The sequence below is a fragment of the Schistocerca piceifrons genome, chromosome 3 (assembly GCF_021461385.2).
Source record: "Schistocerca piceifrons isolate TAMUIC-IGC-003096 chromosome 3, iqSchPice1.1, whole genome shotgun sequence".
NCBI lineage: Eukaryota > Metazoa > Arthropoda > Insecta > Orthoptera > Acrididae > Schistocerca > Schistocerca piceifrons.
In genome coordinates this window covers 526,017,304-526,032,625 of record NC_060140.1, presented here as the reverse complement: position 1 = coordinate 526,032,625, position 15,322 = coordinate 526,017,304, and the positions used below count along the sequence as shown (strand labels likewise).

The 15,322-nt window shown below is 37.4% G+C and overlaps 1 protein-coding gene across 1 annotated transcript in view; it reads right to left on the bottom strand.

Annotated features, from left to right (window-relative positions):
* The window catches only part of LOC124788796 (BAI1-associated protein 3), a gene marked incomplete at its 5' end in the record, with an annotated part of 518,896 nt that overhangs the window by 141,624 nt on the left and 361,950 nt on the right, over nt 1-15,322 (bottom strand). Inside the window, 4 exons of the mRNA XM_047256078.1 lie at nt 6,544-6,645; nt 11,801-11,875; nt 12,160-12,267; nt 12,362-12,470. Coding sequence (XP_047112034.1) covers nt 6,544-6,645; nt 11,801-11,875; nt 12,160-12,267; nt 12,362-12,470 — 394 coding nt within the window. The remainder of the gene's footprint in view (nt 1-6,543; nt 6,646-11,800; nt 11,876-12,159; nt 12,268-12,361; nt 12,471-15,322) is intronic.

The following is a 15,322-nucleotide window of genomic DNA, read 5'->3' as shown; positions in this document are numbered from 1 at the left end:
CCGTGAGTGCTGGAGAGCAAAAGGAAAGGTGAATAGCTGATGACGACCCAGAAGCAGTACAGAAATGAGTGGAAGCATCAGAGTTGAGGATGCACAGTTCTTTGGACATCATGAAGCTTTCCAGAACGCGACCCCTAGGGCAAGTAGTTATAGAGCCCCATAAGACATTATGAGCATTGAAGTCCCCCAGAAGGAGAAATGGGCGGAGGAGTTGGCTAATAAGGTCTGTGAGAGCCTCAGAGTCTATTGCATCCTGAGGTGGTAAGTAAATGGAACAGACTGTGAGCCTCCGCCCCACAAGAAGGTCAACTGCAACTGCTTGCAAGTCCGTAACGAGAGGGAGCTCAGATGACTGGTGCATGTCACGGACAAAAATCGCAACACCACCCTTTGCCCTTTCCCCCATCAGATCATCTTTTCGATATATGGTATAGCCCCATAAAGAAGGAACATCAGTGGCCCGAAAATGTGTCTCTTGGAGACATAGGCACAAGGGGCACTCTCGTACAAGGAGTTGTAATTTGGCCACTTGCGTCCTGAACCCATTCAGGTTCCACTGTAATATGAGAGCCAGTGATCAGGGTGGCTGAACTTTCACCCTGCATCTGTGCTTTGGAGGAGAGCCCGTACTGGCCAGAGATTTATTCCTGGGGTGAGAAGATCACCCCCGGTCGACATCAATGTCCATCAGTTCCGATGACGACCCAAGGAAGATGTCAGACAGTACAATGGCCTCGTCATCAGACCAACCCTGACTTGTTGTCTCAGGTGGCAAAACCTTCACCTTCGGCGACTTTGTCTTGGGGGGCTTAGAATGCAGAACCTTGTCAACAGTTGGAGCTTTACTCGCCTGGGCAGAAGGCGCCATATGGGGAGGGGCAGGAAGTACCCCAATGTCAGCAACCACAGCCTTGTCCGACGTTGTAGGGAGAGCTGCAGGTTTCAAAACAACCACAGCAGCACAAGTGCACTGGCAAATGCAGGTATTAGTGCTGACACTAGCAACCTCCATTTGCGTAGCAACAGTGGCCAACTGTACCAGTTTCTTCAGAGCGGAAGCAAAAGATGTTGTGTACACAAGAGGCTGCATGGCCTTAAAGAGCTTCTTGGCCTCACCATAGGAGATGCACTTAGATGTTTTGATCTCCTGTATCTTCTGTTCCTCGAGATAGATGGGGCAGACCCGGCTCCAGACAGGGTGACTCCCAGAGCAATTCATGCAGTTCACAAGCGATGAACAATCGGCTCCTTCATGGGCAGGCTGACCACATTTACCACAAGTGGCTATCCCATTGCACCCAAACGTAGTATGCCCAAAGTGCTGACATTTAAAACAGTGCATTGGGTTGGGGAAATATGGCTGTACTGGCAAAAGTAAGACACCCGCTTTAACATGCTCTGGGAGTCTCGGGCAACTGAACGTGAGAACAAACGAGCCAGATTTGACTAGGTCCCCATCGACTAGTTTCATAATATGCTGCACATCAACAATACCTTCGTCAGCCCACTCAGATTTCAACTCGTCTGTGGGGATATCTACCAAGTCCCTACATGTCACAACACCCTTACTATAGTTGAAAGTGGAGTGGAGCTCGGTCTTGATAGCGTACTCTCTGAGACAGGTTGCTTTCCAAAGAGAAGCAACTTGACGGGAACTAGAAGTCTCAACTAACAGAGTCAAATTACGCAGTCGCTTCACAGATTTCATTGTTCCTGCAATTCCCTCAAGACCCTTGTGGATATAAAAGGGGGAAACCCTCTCAAAGCTACCCTCCTTCCGTTTGACAATCAAAAACACATTCTGGTTATCAGCATGTGCTCTGTTATGACAGTCTGATAAATCTCTACTAACACCAGGTGCTCTAGGACTCGCAGCACGAAGTCGCTTTTTCGATGGGGTGTGTTTTCCTACCAGTGGCCCACCCAATTCACTGGTAGGGGGAAACGTAGAGGTCAAAGGGTCCATTGGGGTCCCACGAGCAGCTAGGGAACTAAAGGTCCGCTCAGACAGAGCCCTGCATGCCTGTGTAAACCTTATACAACTGGGGTGCGGCAGGTGCCCCAGAGGTTGCCCGCTTGTGGCTGTTCAACCCCAACAGCCATGCATCTTATACGCGTACAGCACACCGTAAGATTGAGGGGTTCTTATAGAGGTTGACCTTCCTTGCAATCCAGGCGGTCAAGCCAAGATTACCATTCCCCGCAGCACACAACATTCCACTGCCATGCCATACGGTGGTCGCTGAAGCATGTCTGGGGGTTACGGTGACTGGAGACTGGCGGCACTGACCAGTCCCCAGCTTAGGACCCCGGGGTCACCAAGCTCGTACTCAGCAAATGAATGCTGCGCTCCTGGGGGCGTTTAATTTACAGAAATTACAATTAAAATTTAACTCCTTCAGTTAATTGCATACATCAAAAAATTGCATCCTTTTAACAGTTTCTTCTACTACCAGGGTTAAGCCATACTATTTGTTTAAATCATGAAATAAACAAATATGGTTATGCAAACAATACTTTTGATGAAACTGGAAATTACTTTGGAAATAATTAAGGGCTGGCTTTGCTAACATGTTTTCGATTAGAGCCAAATAAATACTGTAAAGTGGGTGACTTTGAACAGCGAGGCAACTTTGAACAGCAATTAAGTGTCTTTTTAAAACAAATTCTGCACCCTAGTGTGTAAATATGGAACTGAGAACAGAGTCATTAAATATTGTCAATAATTGATACTTTCAGATGATATGACAGTGATATGAAATAACATTTTATACCAACACCAGAAAACAAAATAATTTTCTGGAAATGTAAGGTCCTTCAGAACCACAAAAACACTTGCCTATTATAAGAAGCATTTTTGAGTTTAGAATTTGAAATGAGTTTTATGGGGAAGGTTAACACTTGAATGAACATTTACAGAAAATTATTATCTGGTGATGCACAAAAATAAAATATGAAGGCTTGTCTTTCAAGGGGTGACTTTGAACAGCACCTTCCCTATTCTTTGACACATCAGCTCCATGGAAAACAGGTTTTTGTGAAGTTTCCTTCAAAGAAAAGTGTAAAATAGTGTTGGGCATGTTATCACTGATGAAGAAATTACACTTATGAGGAAATGGCATTCCAAAGTGGAATCAGATGAAGTTTTTTTCTGTGAGCTAATGTTCCCAATGTGTCAGATTTTGAGAAAGATGACATTTGTAGGATTCCACCTAATGCTAAGGTAGATATAAGGGGAAGGCTTCATTTTGAGTTTAAATTTGATGTCTATGACATCTGATAGAGTGGACACTGACATTTTTGAGATTCCAGATTGTCACGCAATTTGTCTGCTACTGATGTGTGGATTAGCCATGACGGCAGCTAAAACACCTACTTGGGCATCGTCATTTGTTGCAGGTCGTGGTTGACGTTTCACATGTGGCTGAACACTTCCTGTTTCCTTAAATAACAAAACTGTACAGCGAATGGTCCAGACACTTGGATGATGATGTCCAGGATACCGTGCAGCATACATAGCAAACACCAGTTGGGCATTTTGATCACAATAGCAATATACATCAACACAATATCGACCTTTTCTGCAATTGGTAAACAGCCCATTTTAACACGGGTAATGTATCACGAAGCAAATACCATCCACACTGGCAGAATGGTACATGATACCACGCAGTTACACGTTTGTGACTATTACAGCACCATCTATCATGAAGTGAAAAAAGTGGTCCAACTGAAACATTCATATTTCTTTACGTACTACACGAATATGTAACAAAAAATTTCCTGTTTAAAAAAACACAGTTGACATCCATTTGACCTACGGCAGTGCCATCTAGTGGGCCAACCATAGCACTATCTGGTTTCCCCCTTAAAGCTAGAGGAGTTTCGTTCTTTATAGTTTTTCATTTGATGTTTATTTCGTGAGATATTTGGCCTGGTCACTATCAATGAACCACCCTGTACATATTATTGGTCATTCTTTCAGTATGGTAGTACCTTTTTTTCACATGTTGTTCTATGTGTTGGAATAGTCTCTTTAACTTGAGTCTTATATCTGCATTTTGGATGTGATCAGCTCTTATGTAAACTAATGCCAAACACAAACATCTCATTTCTGCTCCTGGGATTCTTTGTTACTGTTTTTGTGTCAGAGTCCAACTCTCTGTTCCTTAACACTTGTACTGCTGCCTTGGTGCTACAAAATTTTATTACTGATTTAAGCTGGATTCTTTATGGGGTTGTTGTCTCTCTGGAATGTCTGAACTTAAACTAGAAACAAGTGTTTAAAAACACTAACCTCTTCCACAGATTTTTCTGTATCAAGATTTGGGCTCTTATCACATGAATCAACCTTTCAAAAAACAAATTTTGCAAACAGATAATTTAGTGTTTCACACAATAAGCAGTTTTATATAGTAAAATTTCATACAAAAAGTCAGTGTCTGCTAGTATAATGGAGAAACCATCTTGTTTCACCATACAGCCATTATTTCTTACCACATATTCTTAAGTAGCTGTCTCAGACCAGAATAAAGCTGACAAACCACATGTGACTATCAGTAAAAAAAATTATACCTGTGTTCTGTTCTATCTAATGGAAAAATAATAATTCAAATGTAAAAATAAAAAGCAAAGTTTTCATATAATTTCTATCAAATGTAGCCTTGTTCTAATAATATTTTAAAATTAGCTCAGATAATTGTTGAGTAGACTTGATTAGAAGTTCTCATTAATAAATCATGCTTTTGCCAACCACATAATAATAAAAAATATGTATACAATGAGACTGAGACCTATTTTTACTTTTTGTTGTAAAATATGAGCTCAAACATAATGAGGTATCTTGAACAGAATCACATTTTCCACATCATCAGTTTCTGAAAATACTGATTGTGTAAAATCCACCATGTGTTTACTCACACCCATCATTCTGAAATCCCATGGGTCAAGGTAATCAAATGGAATCAGAATTTTCTGACTTCCAAAGATTTTGACTTGGTGCCACATCTATGATTAGCAACAAACATATGATTATACGAGTTATCAAACAAAATTTGTGACTGATTGAAGATTTCTTGGTAGGGAGGATGATATTGCATTGAATGGAGAATCACCAACAAAAATACAGGTAACTTAAAGGCAAATCCCATGAAAATATGTTCAGAATCTTATTGTTGATGTTGTATGTTGATGACTTGGTAGACAGTATTAATAGTAACTTCAGATTTCTTGCAGATGATGCAGTTATCTTAAATGAAGTACTATCTGAAAAAAACTGCACAAATATCATCAGATATTAAGATTTCAATGAGGTGCAAAGATTGGAACTTTGTTTTAAATGTTGAGAAACATAAGATGGCCTAAAATTTCAATGTGTCACAACTGAAACTGACACACACACACACACACACACACACACACACACACACACACTACCCATCTTAAAATACTGCTCAAGTGTGCGGGGTTCATACAAAACAGGACTAACACAGCATATTAAATGAATATGAAGAAGGGCTGCACGAATGATCACAGGTTTATCTAGCTTACATGAGAGCATCACAGAAATGTTGAAAAACATAAATCAGCAGAGATTTGGAAACAGATGCCAATTATGCTTTGAAGGTACTTTTCCAGACTTTCAAGAAACAGTATTAAGTGAACAATCTAGAGATATTCTTCATCCCTCCAAGTATCACTCCTGCATGGACTGCTAAGACAAGGTTAGGCTAATTACAGCAAGAGCAGGGGCATTTAAGCAGCCATTTCTTCTGCACTACAAATGTGAGTGGAAGAGGAAGAAATTCTAACATGTGGTGGCATGCCAACTGCCCTCTACAATGCACTTCACAGTGGTTTGCAGAGTTTGTATGTATTTGTACAGCAACCCAACAAGCTCAACTTGAGTACTTCTTATAACTGTTGCTATGTCTAATGAAGGTGACATTCATGTTAATGTTGGTGAAATTAATTACCAATTGAAAAAAAAATTGGAATATTAAAAATTTATTGGAATTTGGAGTTGCTGAGGAAAAGGAGTGGGTTTTCAAATTCAAATCAATATCAGAAATCAAATTTCTGAATAAAATACAGGGGCACTGCATTGTTAAATTTGATCTCAAAACAAAAGACACAATGATACTAGACCCTCGCAAGGTAACATATAAAAATAAACTTCAGTTCTTTTTTTCTGGGCAGCTTCATACAATGTAACAACAAACTTTGCAAAAGCTTAACCATTTGCAAACTATAATATTGTATACTGAGGCAAAAAATCATATTCAGTGCTTACATTCCCAATACATAGGCTATGTTGTGTAGATGTTCCATACTCAACTGTATTCCAACTGCATTCTCTATGTGGATGTCATGGCAAATCATTCACTTTAAATCTAACCAGGTAATAACTATGTGTTAACCTAACTGTTTAGGTGACCAATACATGCCTCATAAATTTTAACCATATTTTTCTGTATTTTTAACAGGGTAATCCTTTCGTGACGAAAACATTACCACAGCAAGATTGTTTCAGGTGGTAGTTACCTCATCACTTATCTTGAAGGGAGCATTGTCCTCATAATATCCTGTATCTTGAAGTTTTTGATGGGTGAGATCAGCATAATACACGGCTGCACCACAGATACACTGAAATAGTGAAAATATTTAGCTTTTAGTCTTAAAATGGAGATCACACAAAAATTAATAAAATAAAAATCAACACTTAAAATCACAAAGGAAAAGACATTTTTTCTAACAATTCAGCAATGGCTATATGAACGTAAGCAGGCAACATCTCAATGTTGTTGGAGCTCAAACACATTAATCACAACATGAGGAAAAATATAGCAGGTCTCTCTTTCATTTTCTTTTTCCTTCTTCCATTCCATGCATTCCATGAGTAATTTTTTGAGTGGATATTACAATTTATTAGGTACCTATGGAATAGTTAAGCATTTGTGAAATATAAGCAAGGAATTATTTACATTTATATGAAATTCAACACAAATGCACAACTACTGAAATAGAGACAACCAGAGTAGGAGCTACAACTACATTGCAGAAAAATAAATGTATACATAATCCAAATGCTGGACCAGGAGAACAAGTAGTGTACCAAAAAGGAAACATAAGTTGGAGTTAAAGTTAGATAATTTTTTCCCCTGTTGTATCCTCTATTCCTCAAATAACACACTTACTGTGAATATATACAATCTACAAATTCTTATCCAAGCTGTTTTTATGAAAACTTTGTATAGTTTACAGTCTGCTGATACAGTAGTGTAGATAGTTCATGTAGAAACTTTGCACCTAGAATAATATACAAAATTTACAATTCATCGAAACAGCAGCACTTCAGAATTGTTTGTTTTAGTACTGATATCTCTTACTTGAAGGCCCTTATTCCCATCTTTCTAAAGAACAAATCATCTTTCCTGAAAACTGTGCAATTCAAACATTGTCTATATTCAAGTTATCAATATCCAAAATGTCAGTTTCTTGAACATTTGGACCTTAGAATGTAATCCTTTCAGAATATAAGTGGTATTGTAGTGTTGTCCTAATTTTTATGATTCCAAAAATGCATAACTTTCCTAGAATAACTTATTAGTTTATGAAATATTTCAGTTTGAAAATTTGAGTTTTCAGAAACCTGGTGGGCATTTGTAGATTCAAGTGCATGCCACTACTTTCACATCATAAAATAGGAATATAATCTGTACTCATTTAACCCTTGAGTGAGTATGCTGCCAATTTTTGTGACATGAGCAGCCACATGGCATACTTTGTACACATGTAAAGTATAGCTGTCTTTACGGTGCCAAGGTAAACATGGAAGAGCAGAATCATAGTTTAACCTTAGTATAATTAAACAATGATAAAATAAACCAACACAATATGCACTAAAGCACTCTTTAATTAAATAATGATGAAATAAACTTTCATTATATCACTCTGCTGCCACAAACAAGTGTTACTACACAGCAACGACTCACTTGAAGCATTTAAAACCACAGCTGCATCACATCCCAGCCAACCACTTATTTGATTACTCATTATATCTCATATACAAGTGCCTAACTGTGAGACTGTGCTGCCAGATCATAATGTCAGGTAATTTCTTGCATAGGTTGTACTTTTTTTTTTACCTATATTGCTGTTTATTTTATATTATTGGTGCTCATTTGAACGTATGAGAACACAGTTTATTACTGTCAGTTGAAGCAATAACAAAGGAATAGGTATTGGGTTGCCATTGTGAAACAACAACAGAATGGTGCAAAACAGTTTTATTTGTATTTAATGCCCTTTATACATGGGAACAACTGCTTGGAGGTTAAGGACATCCAATCAAGTGCAAACTAAAGTAATGTATTTATCTCCTGTGAATCCAGTTATTGTCTTTTTATACATTTTATATTAATATCCAAAAAGTTAAAGTTTGGAAGGTAGGAGGCGAGGTATTGGCAGAAGTAAAGCTGTGAGGACGGGCTGTGAGTCATGCTTGGGTAGCTCAGTTGGTAAAGCACTTGCCCGCGAAAGGCAAAGGTCCCGAGTTCGAGTCTCAGTCCAGCACACAGTTTTAATCTGCCATGAAGTTTCAATTCCCATATAAATAGAAATTATTTTCACACAGTAGTATCCACAATTTTATCTTTTCTCTGGTTATACTGCACCTAGTTAAACATATTTGCTCTTTTGCTTATTGTAATTTTGTGTCCTGACATGAAGAAACTGGCCTGTTAGGAGGGAAAAGTACATCTACGGGAGCAAGCAACACAGCTAGAGTTAAGATAAAAGCATCTTTATTTTGTTAAGTGTTCTATAGCTATTGGCAAGCTGAGTTACAAAGAAGTTGGATATTGTGATTTTAGGGAGCAAGGATTATAAGGCAATGATGGAAAAGATTTGGTAGTTAAGAGTGCCTTGTGTAATGAGAGTGGCATAACACTGGACCTTGATTCAGTTTTAGGTGTTGAAATAAATACTAATTAGGTAACTGATGAAATGGCTAGGGCATTGCTTACTGAACTCTTGAATGTTAAAGGTTAAGAAAGTGGTGGTGGTGGTGGTTGTTGTTGTTTTTTTCCTCAGTCCAAAGACTGGTTTGTTGCAGCTCTCAATGCTGCTCTATCCTGTGCAAGCCTCTACTTCTTTGAGTAACTACTGCAACCTACATCCTTCTGCTTACTGTATTCATCTCTTGGTCTCCCTCTACAATTTTACCTCCTCCCCGCTTCCCTCCAGTACTAAATTGGTGATCCCTTGATGCTGCAGAATCTGTCCTACCAACTGATCCCTTTTTCTAGTCAGGTTGTATCACAAATTTCTCTTCTCCCCAATTCTATTCAACACCTCCTCATTAGTTATGTGATTTATCCATCTAATCTTCAGCATTCTTCTGTAGCACCACATTTCAAAAGCTTCTATTCTCTTCTTGTCTAAACTGTTTACCATCCACGTTTCACGTCCATACATGGCTATACGCCACACAAAAACTTTCAGAAAGTCTTCCAGACACTTAAATCTATACTCAATGTTAACAAATTTCTCTTCTTCAAAAAGCTTTTCTTGCCATTGCCGGTCTACATTTAATTTATATACTCCCCACTTCAACCATTCTCAGTTATTTTGCTTCCAAAATAGCAAAACTCATCTACTACTTTAAGTGTCTCATACCCTAATCTAGTTTCCTCAGCATCACCTGATTTAATATGACTACATTCCATTATCCTCATTTTGCTTCTTTTGATGATCATCTTACATCCTCCTTTCATGGCACTCTCCATTCCATTCAACTGTTCTTCCAAGTCCTTTGCTGTCTCTGACAGAATTACAATGTCATTAGCAAACCTTAAAGTTTTTATTTCTTCTCCGAGGACTTTAATCCTCCTCCAAATTTTTGATTGTTTCCTTTACTGCTTGCTCAATACACAGATTGAATAACATCGGGGATAGGCTACAACCCGGTCTCATTCCCTTCTCAACTGCTGCTTCCCTTTCATTCCCCTCAACTCTTATACCTATCATCTGGTTTCTGTACAAATTGTAAACAGTCTTTTGCTCCCTGTATTTTACCCCTGTCACCTTTAGAATTTGAAAGAGAGTATTCCAGTCAACATTATCATAAACTTCCTCAAAGTGTAAAAATGCTATAAATGTAAGTTTGCCTTGCCTTAACCTATCATCTATGAGAAGTTGTAGGATCAGTGTTGCTTCACATGTTCCTACACTTCTCTGGAATCCAAACTGATCTTCCTCGAGGTCAGCCTCTAACAGTTTTTCCATTCTTCTGTGAAGGATTCATGTTAGTATTCTGCACCTGTGAATTATTAAACTGATAGTCTGGTAATTTTCAGACCTGTCTGCACCTGCTTTCTTTAGAATTTGAATTATTATATTTTCTTATATTGTATTATGAAGGTAATGTTAAGTAATACTTGAGCATTGTATGAATATGTTGATGAAGATCTGAAATGACTAAAGACATTAAAAGTGACATCAGTAGAGGAAATTCGACATTGAATTCAAACTGAACAAAAATTGTAGGGACCTTAAAAGTGACATAAGAATCTTAAGTGAAAAAATAGACACAAATTGTTCTGAGATTAGTAGTTTAAATGTAAAATTGGACTTCAATAACTTACAGTCAGGTCTGAGTGGTGCTGAATGATAACAAATAATCAGCAAAAGTTTGCTTGGGAAGTAAATTACGAAATGTGAAAGAAAATTTTAAATTGAAATTAGGAACTTTTAGTATTGATACGATACACAGAAGAAAGGAAGCTGTAAAATATTATAAAGAGCAGATGGAGGTAGTTAATTCTTGTCAGATTAAATCAGAAGTAGTAACTGAGTTATGTTTTGATAATCATAGCAATGAAATGAAATGCCAAGCAGAGCAAATAGGTCTTCTGCTGACTGTCCATGTCGTTCTTGCATGACATTCCAACATCATGACTCACTGCCTTCTTCAGGTGCTGCTCCTGAGACAGTCTTAGGGAGCACCTGAAGATGATAGTGAGTCACACGGTCAAAATATCATGTGGTTGATTGTGTCATTCTCGCATGATATTTTGATAGTCTCAGGGAGCACCTGAAGAAGACATTGAGTCAGGTTGTTGAAACATCGTGTGAGAACAATGCAAATATCCAGCAGAAGATCCAGTTATTCAACATGTCAACATATTTCCAGGGAAGCTTGAAGAATTGCATGTGAAAGTAGTTGAAGAAACTACAAATGCAAGGATTATGACAGGTTATAAAACTGTGCCAGAATTCCAGATTATTTTTATGTTGCTACTTGGACAAAATGACACTGTGGCAAAAGGATGTATTTACAATTGTGGATAGAGGGAAAGATTTCTTCTCATAGACAAAAGACTGGAACGCAAGGGAAAAGAGAACTCAAGTACCTCTCATAGTTAATTCTTCAACCTTCTTTCTCACTTGTTTCTTTTTTTAGTCAGCTTATGTGACATCTCTTTCCCTGCACCCTTCACCTCTCTTCCTATCACCTCAGTACAACCATGTACCTACTATAAGCACTACAACAAGACAAAACTCAGTGCCAGTAAGCCAGTAACCTTGTGCAAGTGCACTGACAAACTGAGAAGGGCAAGAATGAGTGTGGGTGTGGGGCCCTGGTGTTGCACACTTCAGCAACCCATGCTACATACCTTTTTTTTTTTTACCCTCTGTGGGGATCTATCTTATCATTCCATCAGTACAGTCTGGTTCACCTACAGTTAATGCTAATTTTTATTTTTGTATACTGGTTACTGAATTCAGAAATACTTACATCAATGATCTTCATTATGTAGTTGTATGATCCCACTAAGTCAGGCCAAGCTAACTGCCTCCAGAACTCTTTTATCTGTAAAAATTAATAACAGAAGACACACAAGCCACAATTTTGTGAAATATTCATATTTATAAATTTTTAACTCTTTGAATGAAGACTTACAAAGAACCATTTCTACATATACAAGAAATGTAACTGATATTGATCCTTCGACAATGAAGGAACAACAAAAACTATTCATTAAGACTATTATAATAACATGTCACAAGTGAATCCATTCCTTTCTTATACAAGCTGAACCTATAGAATATTACTTATTTCATCCAGATTTTTATTTTAATGTGACACTCACTAACCTGGTAGAAACACGCAGTTGCATCTACAGCTGAGGTACTATGTTTAACAATGAAATCACCAGTGCAAACTTTATTCAGTTCAGCTGCCTTGTGGATACGATGCATTGCCTATACAACAAAAATGAATGTGAAGCTTAGTTGGCTACACAATTTATATGCAAACATTGAAGTATCAGTCATTTTGAATTTCAGTCAAATTTACCTTGAACTTTGATACATCCAACCATCTGTCAAGTGCTGGTTCAAACCACTCATAGTAACAATTTATAGACAGAGATTTTTGATCAACAGGTGAGAGATGGTCTCGAAAACTGCAAACAAATACAACACAAAATTTAATTAAAAACATTAAAATGTAGCTAGAATATGTTTATTACAACAAAAGTAATCAATTTTTGACAGTATAATGTAATTGGATAGATAAAAAATCTACTCACCAAGCAGCTGCATGAGGACACATGTATACATAAAAACTTTTTAATATATGTGTGTACTCCTGCTGCTGTTTGGTAGGTAGATTTTTTATCTATCCAATTACATTAGAGTATGTTTATTACACCACGACTGATTTTGTTATAAATGAATATCTTCAGGTGACCCAAAACTCACCAAGTCTTCAAAAGTAATTCTCACAAAGTAGCAGAAATGTGCCTATGTCGTCACTCGAAAATGGCTAACTGCCAGTTGTGATGCTAAAAGGCATGTTGTAGAACACAGTGAGCATAATGCAACAGTTCATTGACTGCCTGGCACAAACATAATCAGCAGTTCCACAGATATTCCAAGTATGAATCAATGTAATGAACAATATACATGGTGAACCAGAACTCCAAAATGACAGACTTTCCAAGGTAGTAGTACGGAACAAAATAAGAAAAAATATCTAGTAAACATAGACTATAAAATGTGTATCTTAAGGGTGGTAAGTACTAGTTCATCTTTGCTACTGTGAAGCACATGTCTTCTACTGAAGCTCTTTGCTTTCCATATTTTCAGAGGTGGTGGTATGGACCAAAAAAAGAAACACGGCTTTAAAATGTATACCTTAAGGTCAGTGAGTACTTGTTAATCTTTGCTTTTGTGAGACACATCTCTTCTACTGAAAGTGCTTTGCTTTCCATATTTTGAGAGATGGTAGTACAGACCCAAATGAGAAAAAATGTCCAGTAAACATGGGCTCTAAAATGCACACCTTAGAAGCTGTGAGCACTTGTTCATCTTTGAACTGCTCACAGCTCTTAAGGTCTGCATTTTAGAGGTCTTGTTTACTGGACATTTTCTTTACATTTTTTGGTCAGAGCTGCTGACAGTAGAGTCAGTGTGCATGAAGTGTACTTGCTTGTGTGAATGTATGTGTATTTTCTTGACTGAAGAAGCACTAACCAAAAGGTATAATGTGTAACAGTCTTTTTGTTGTGCCTATCTGCAACTCAATGGGTCATCTTTACAGTGAGTAGCAAACTCTCATTTTCCTAATATTGCTGCACATTTTTCTTTTACTAATCCTCACGAGCTCCTCCCAAAATATGGAAAGCAAAGAGCTTGCAATAGATGTTTTTCACAGTATCAAAGATGAGAAAGTTCTTCTGTTTCATCCTGTATATAGTCTAATATAGTCTCTAAGCCATCTTGTCATTGATTTAGTTAAATTGTTATGTCTTTTCTGGCTTGACAAGTTCTACAGATAATTGTGTACTCCTTATGTAATTCAGACAGCTGATATAAATGAATATCACTACATCTGGAAGTGGTCTTGCCTTTTGCAACTCTAATGAACTGTAATTTATCAGACTTTAATTTACAACCAGATGTTAGAAAACATTTATTTTTATTTTTTAAATACTGTATATGTCTCTGTCCATCTGTAGACAATAAATATTGTATGGTTGTTGTGCAAATGTAAATGTAAATTTTATCTGAATTAATTACATGGAAAATTGGAGATACAAATATATAAATAAAACAACACACACACACACACACACACACACACACACACACAAGATAATACAAAGCGAACCTTAGATAGTAATACAAATTTATATGCATACATGATTCTGTTATTATAAATTCATAGGATCTTTTCCATAGGCCTACAGTCCCTGTTCTCCCCAAACAGCAAATCCTTTTACACACACTGATTCACTGAAAGTTGGATATGTTATACATAATGAATATATCAATGGGTAAAAGAGAGTATTTTCAGTTTTTGCTCAAAATGAACATACCAGCAAAATGTTATTGGCCAACATAGTTGCTTACAGAGTAAAACTATTGTTTCAGTAGATTTTTTAAATTCTGCTTAAAATTTATTTTCATTTTCTAACATTCTGATGTAAACTCCAGTCTACAAATGTGGTTCATTTGCCTTTGTGTGTTAGTTCTTTTCATTCACTTTGTATTAGCTTTGTGCTATTTCACATGAAGTAGTTATGAAACTCAAAATATGTCTGAAAATCTTAAAGGTTAGCCCTGATATCTGTATATACATAGAAAGAGTATTGTTAGTATGAATGGAGTTCAAAAAGTAAGTTACAAACCTTACTCCATGCTAAGGCAATTGCGCAACATGAGTGGCGTATTGTCAGAAGAGAGTACAATTCTGGGCGTCCTGCGGACAAAATTTTGCTGTGGAAAGGTTAACAGATGCAGATGTTGGGATGAAATGACATGATGACTGGAAATATATTGCAAAGATGAATTACACAGGACATTGCAAGTCTTGTGGGCAAAACCTCTAAACTGCACACAGATTCACAATGCAATTCTGGCAATATGTGAACCAAATGCAGTATCATGTCCAGCCACAGAGAAACAGTGTCAACAATTTAACTAAGGCCACAGAGACATGGGCTATGCTGACCGGGAAGGAAGGCCATCACTATTGACTGCAGACGTCAATGTCTAGGCAGTTGAGGAACTGATCCACAGTAACTGCAGACTTTCTGATATTGAGGAAACACACACAACTGTGCTCTAATGTCTCCATGACCAAGAAGTGGATTTCTATCATTGGGAAACTGAACATTTGACAGAGTATTCTGATCATTGTTTACAGAGGCCTGGTGATGATGTTGAAAAGTCATGTCATATATCTGTGTCACTCTGAAGTGTAGTGCAGCATTCAATAAAAGTTATCAGGCATGCCATAATAATATTTAAC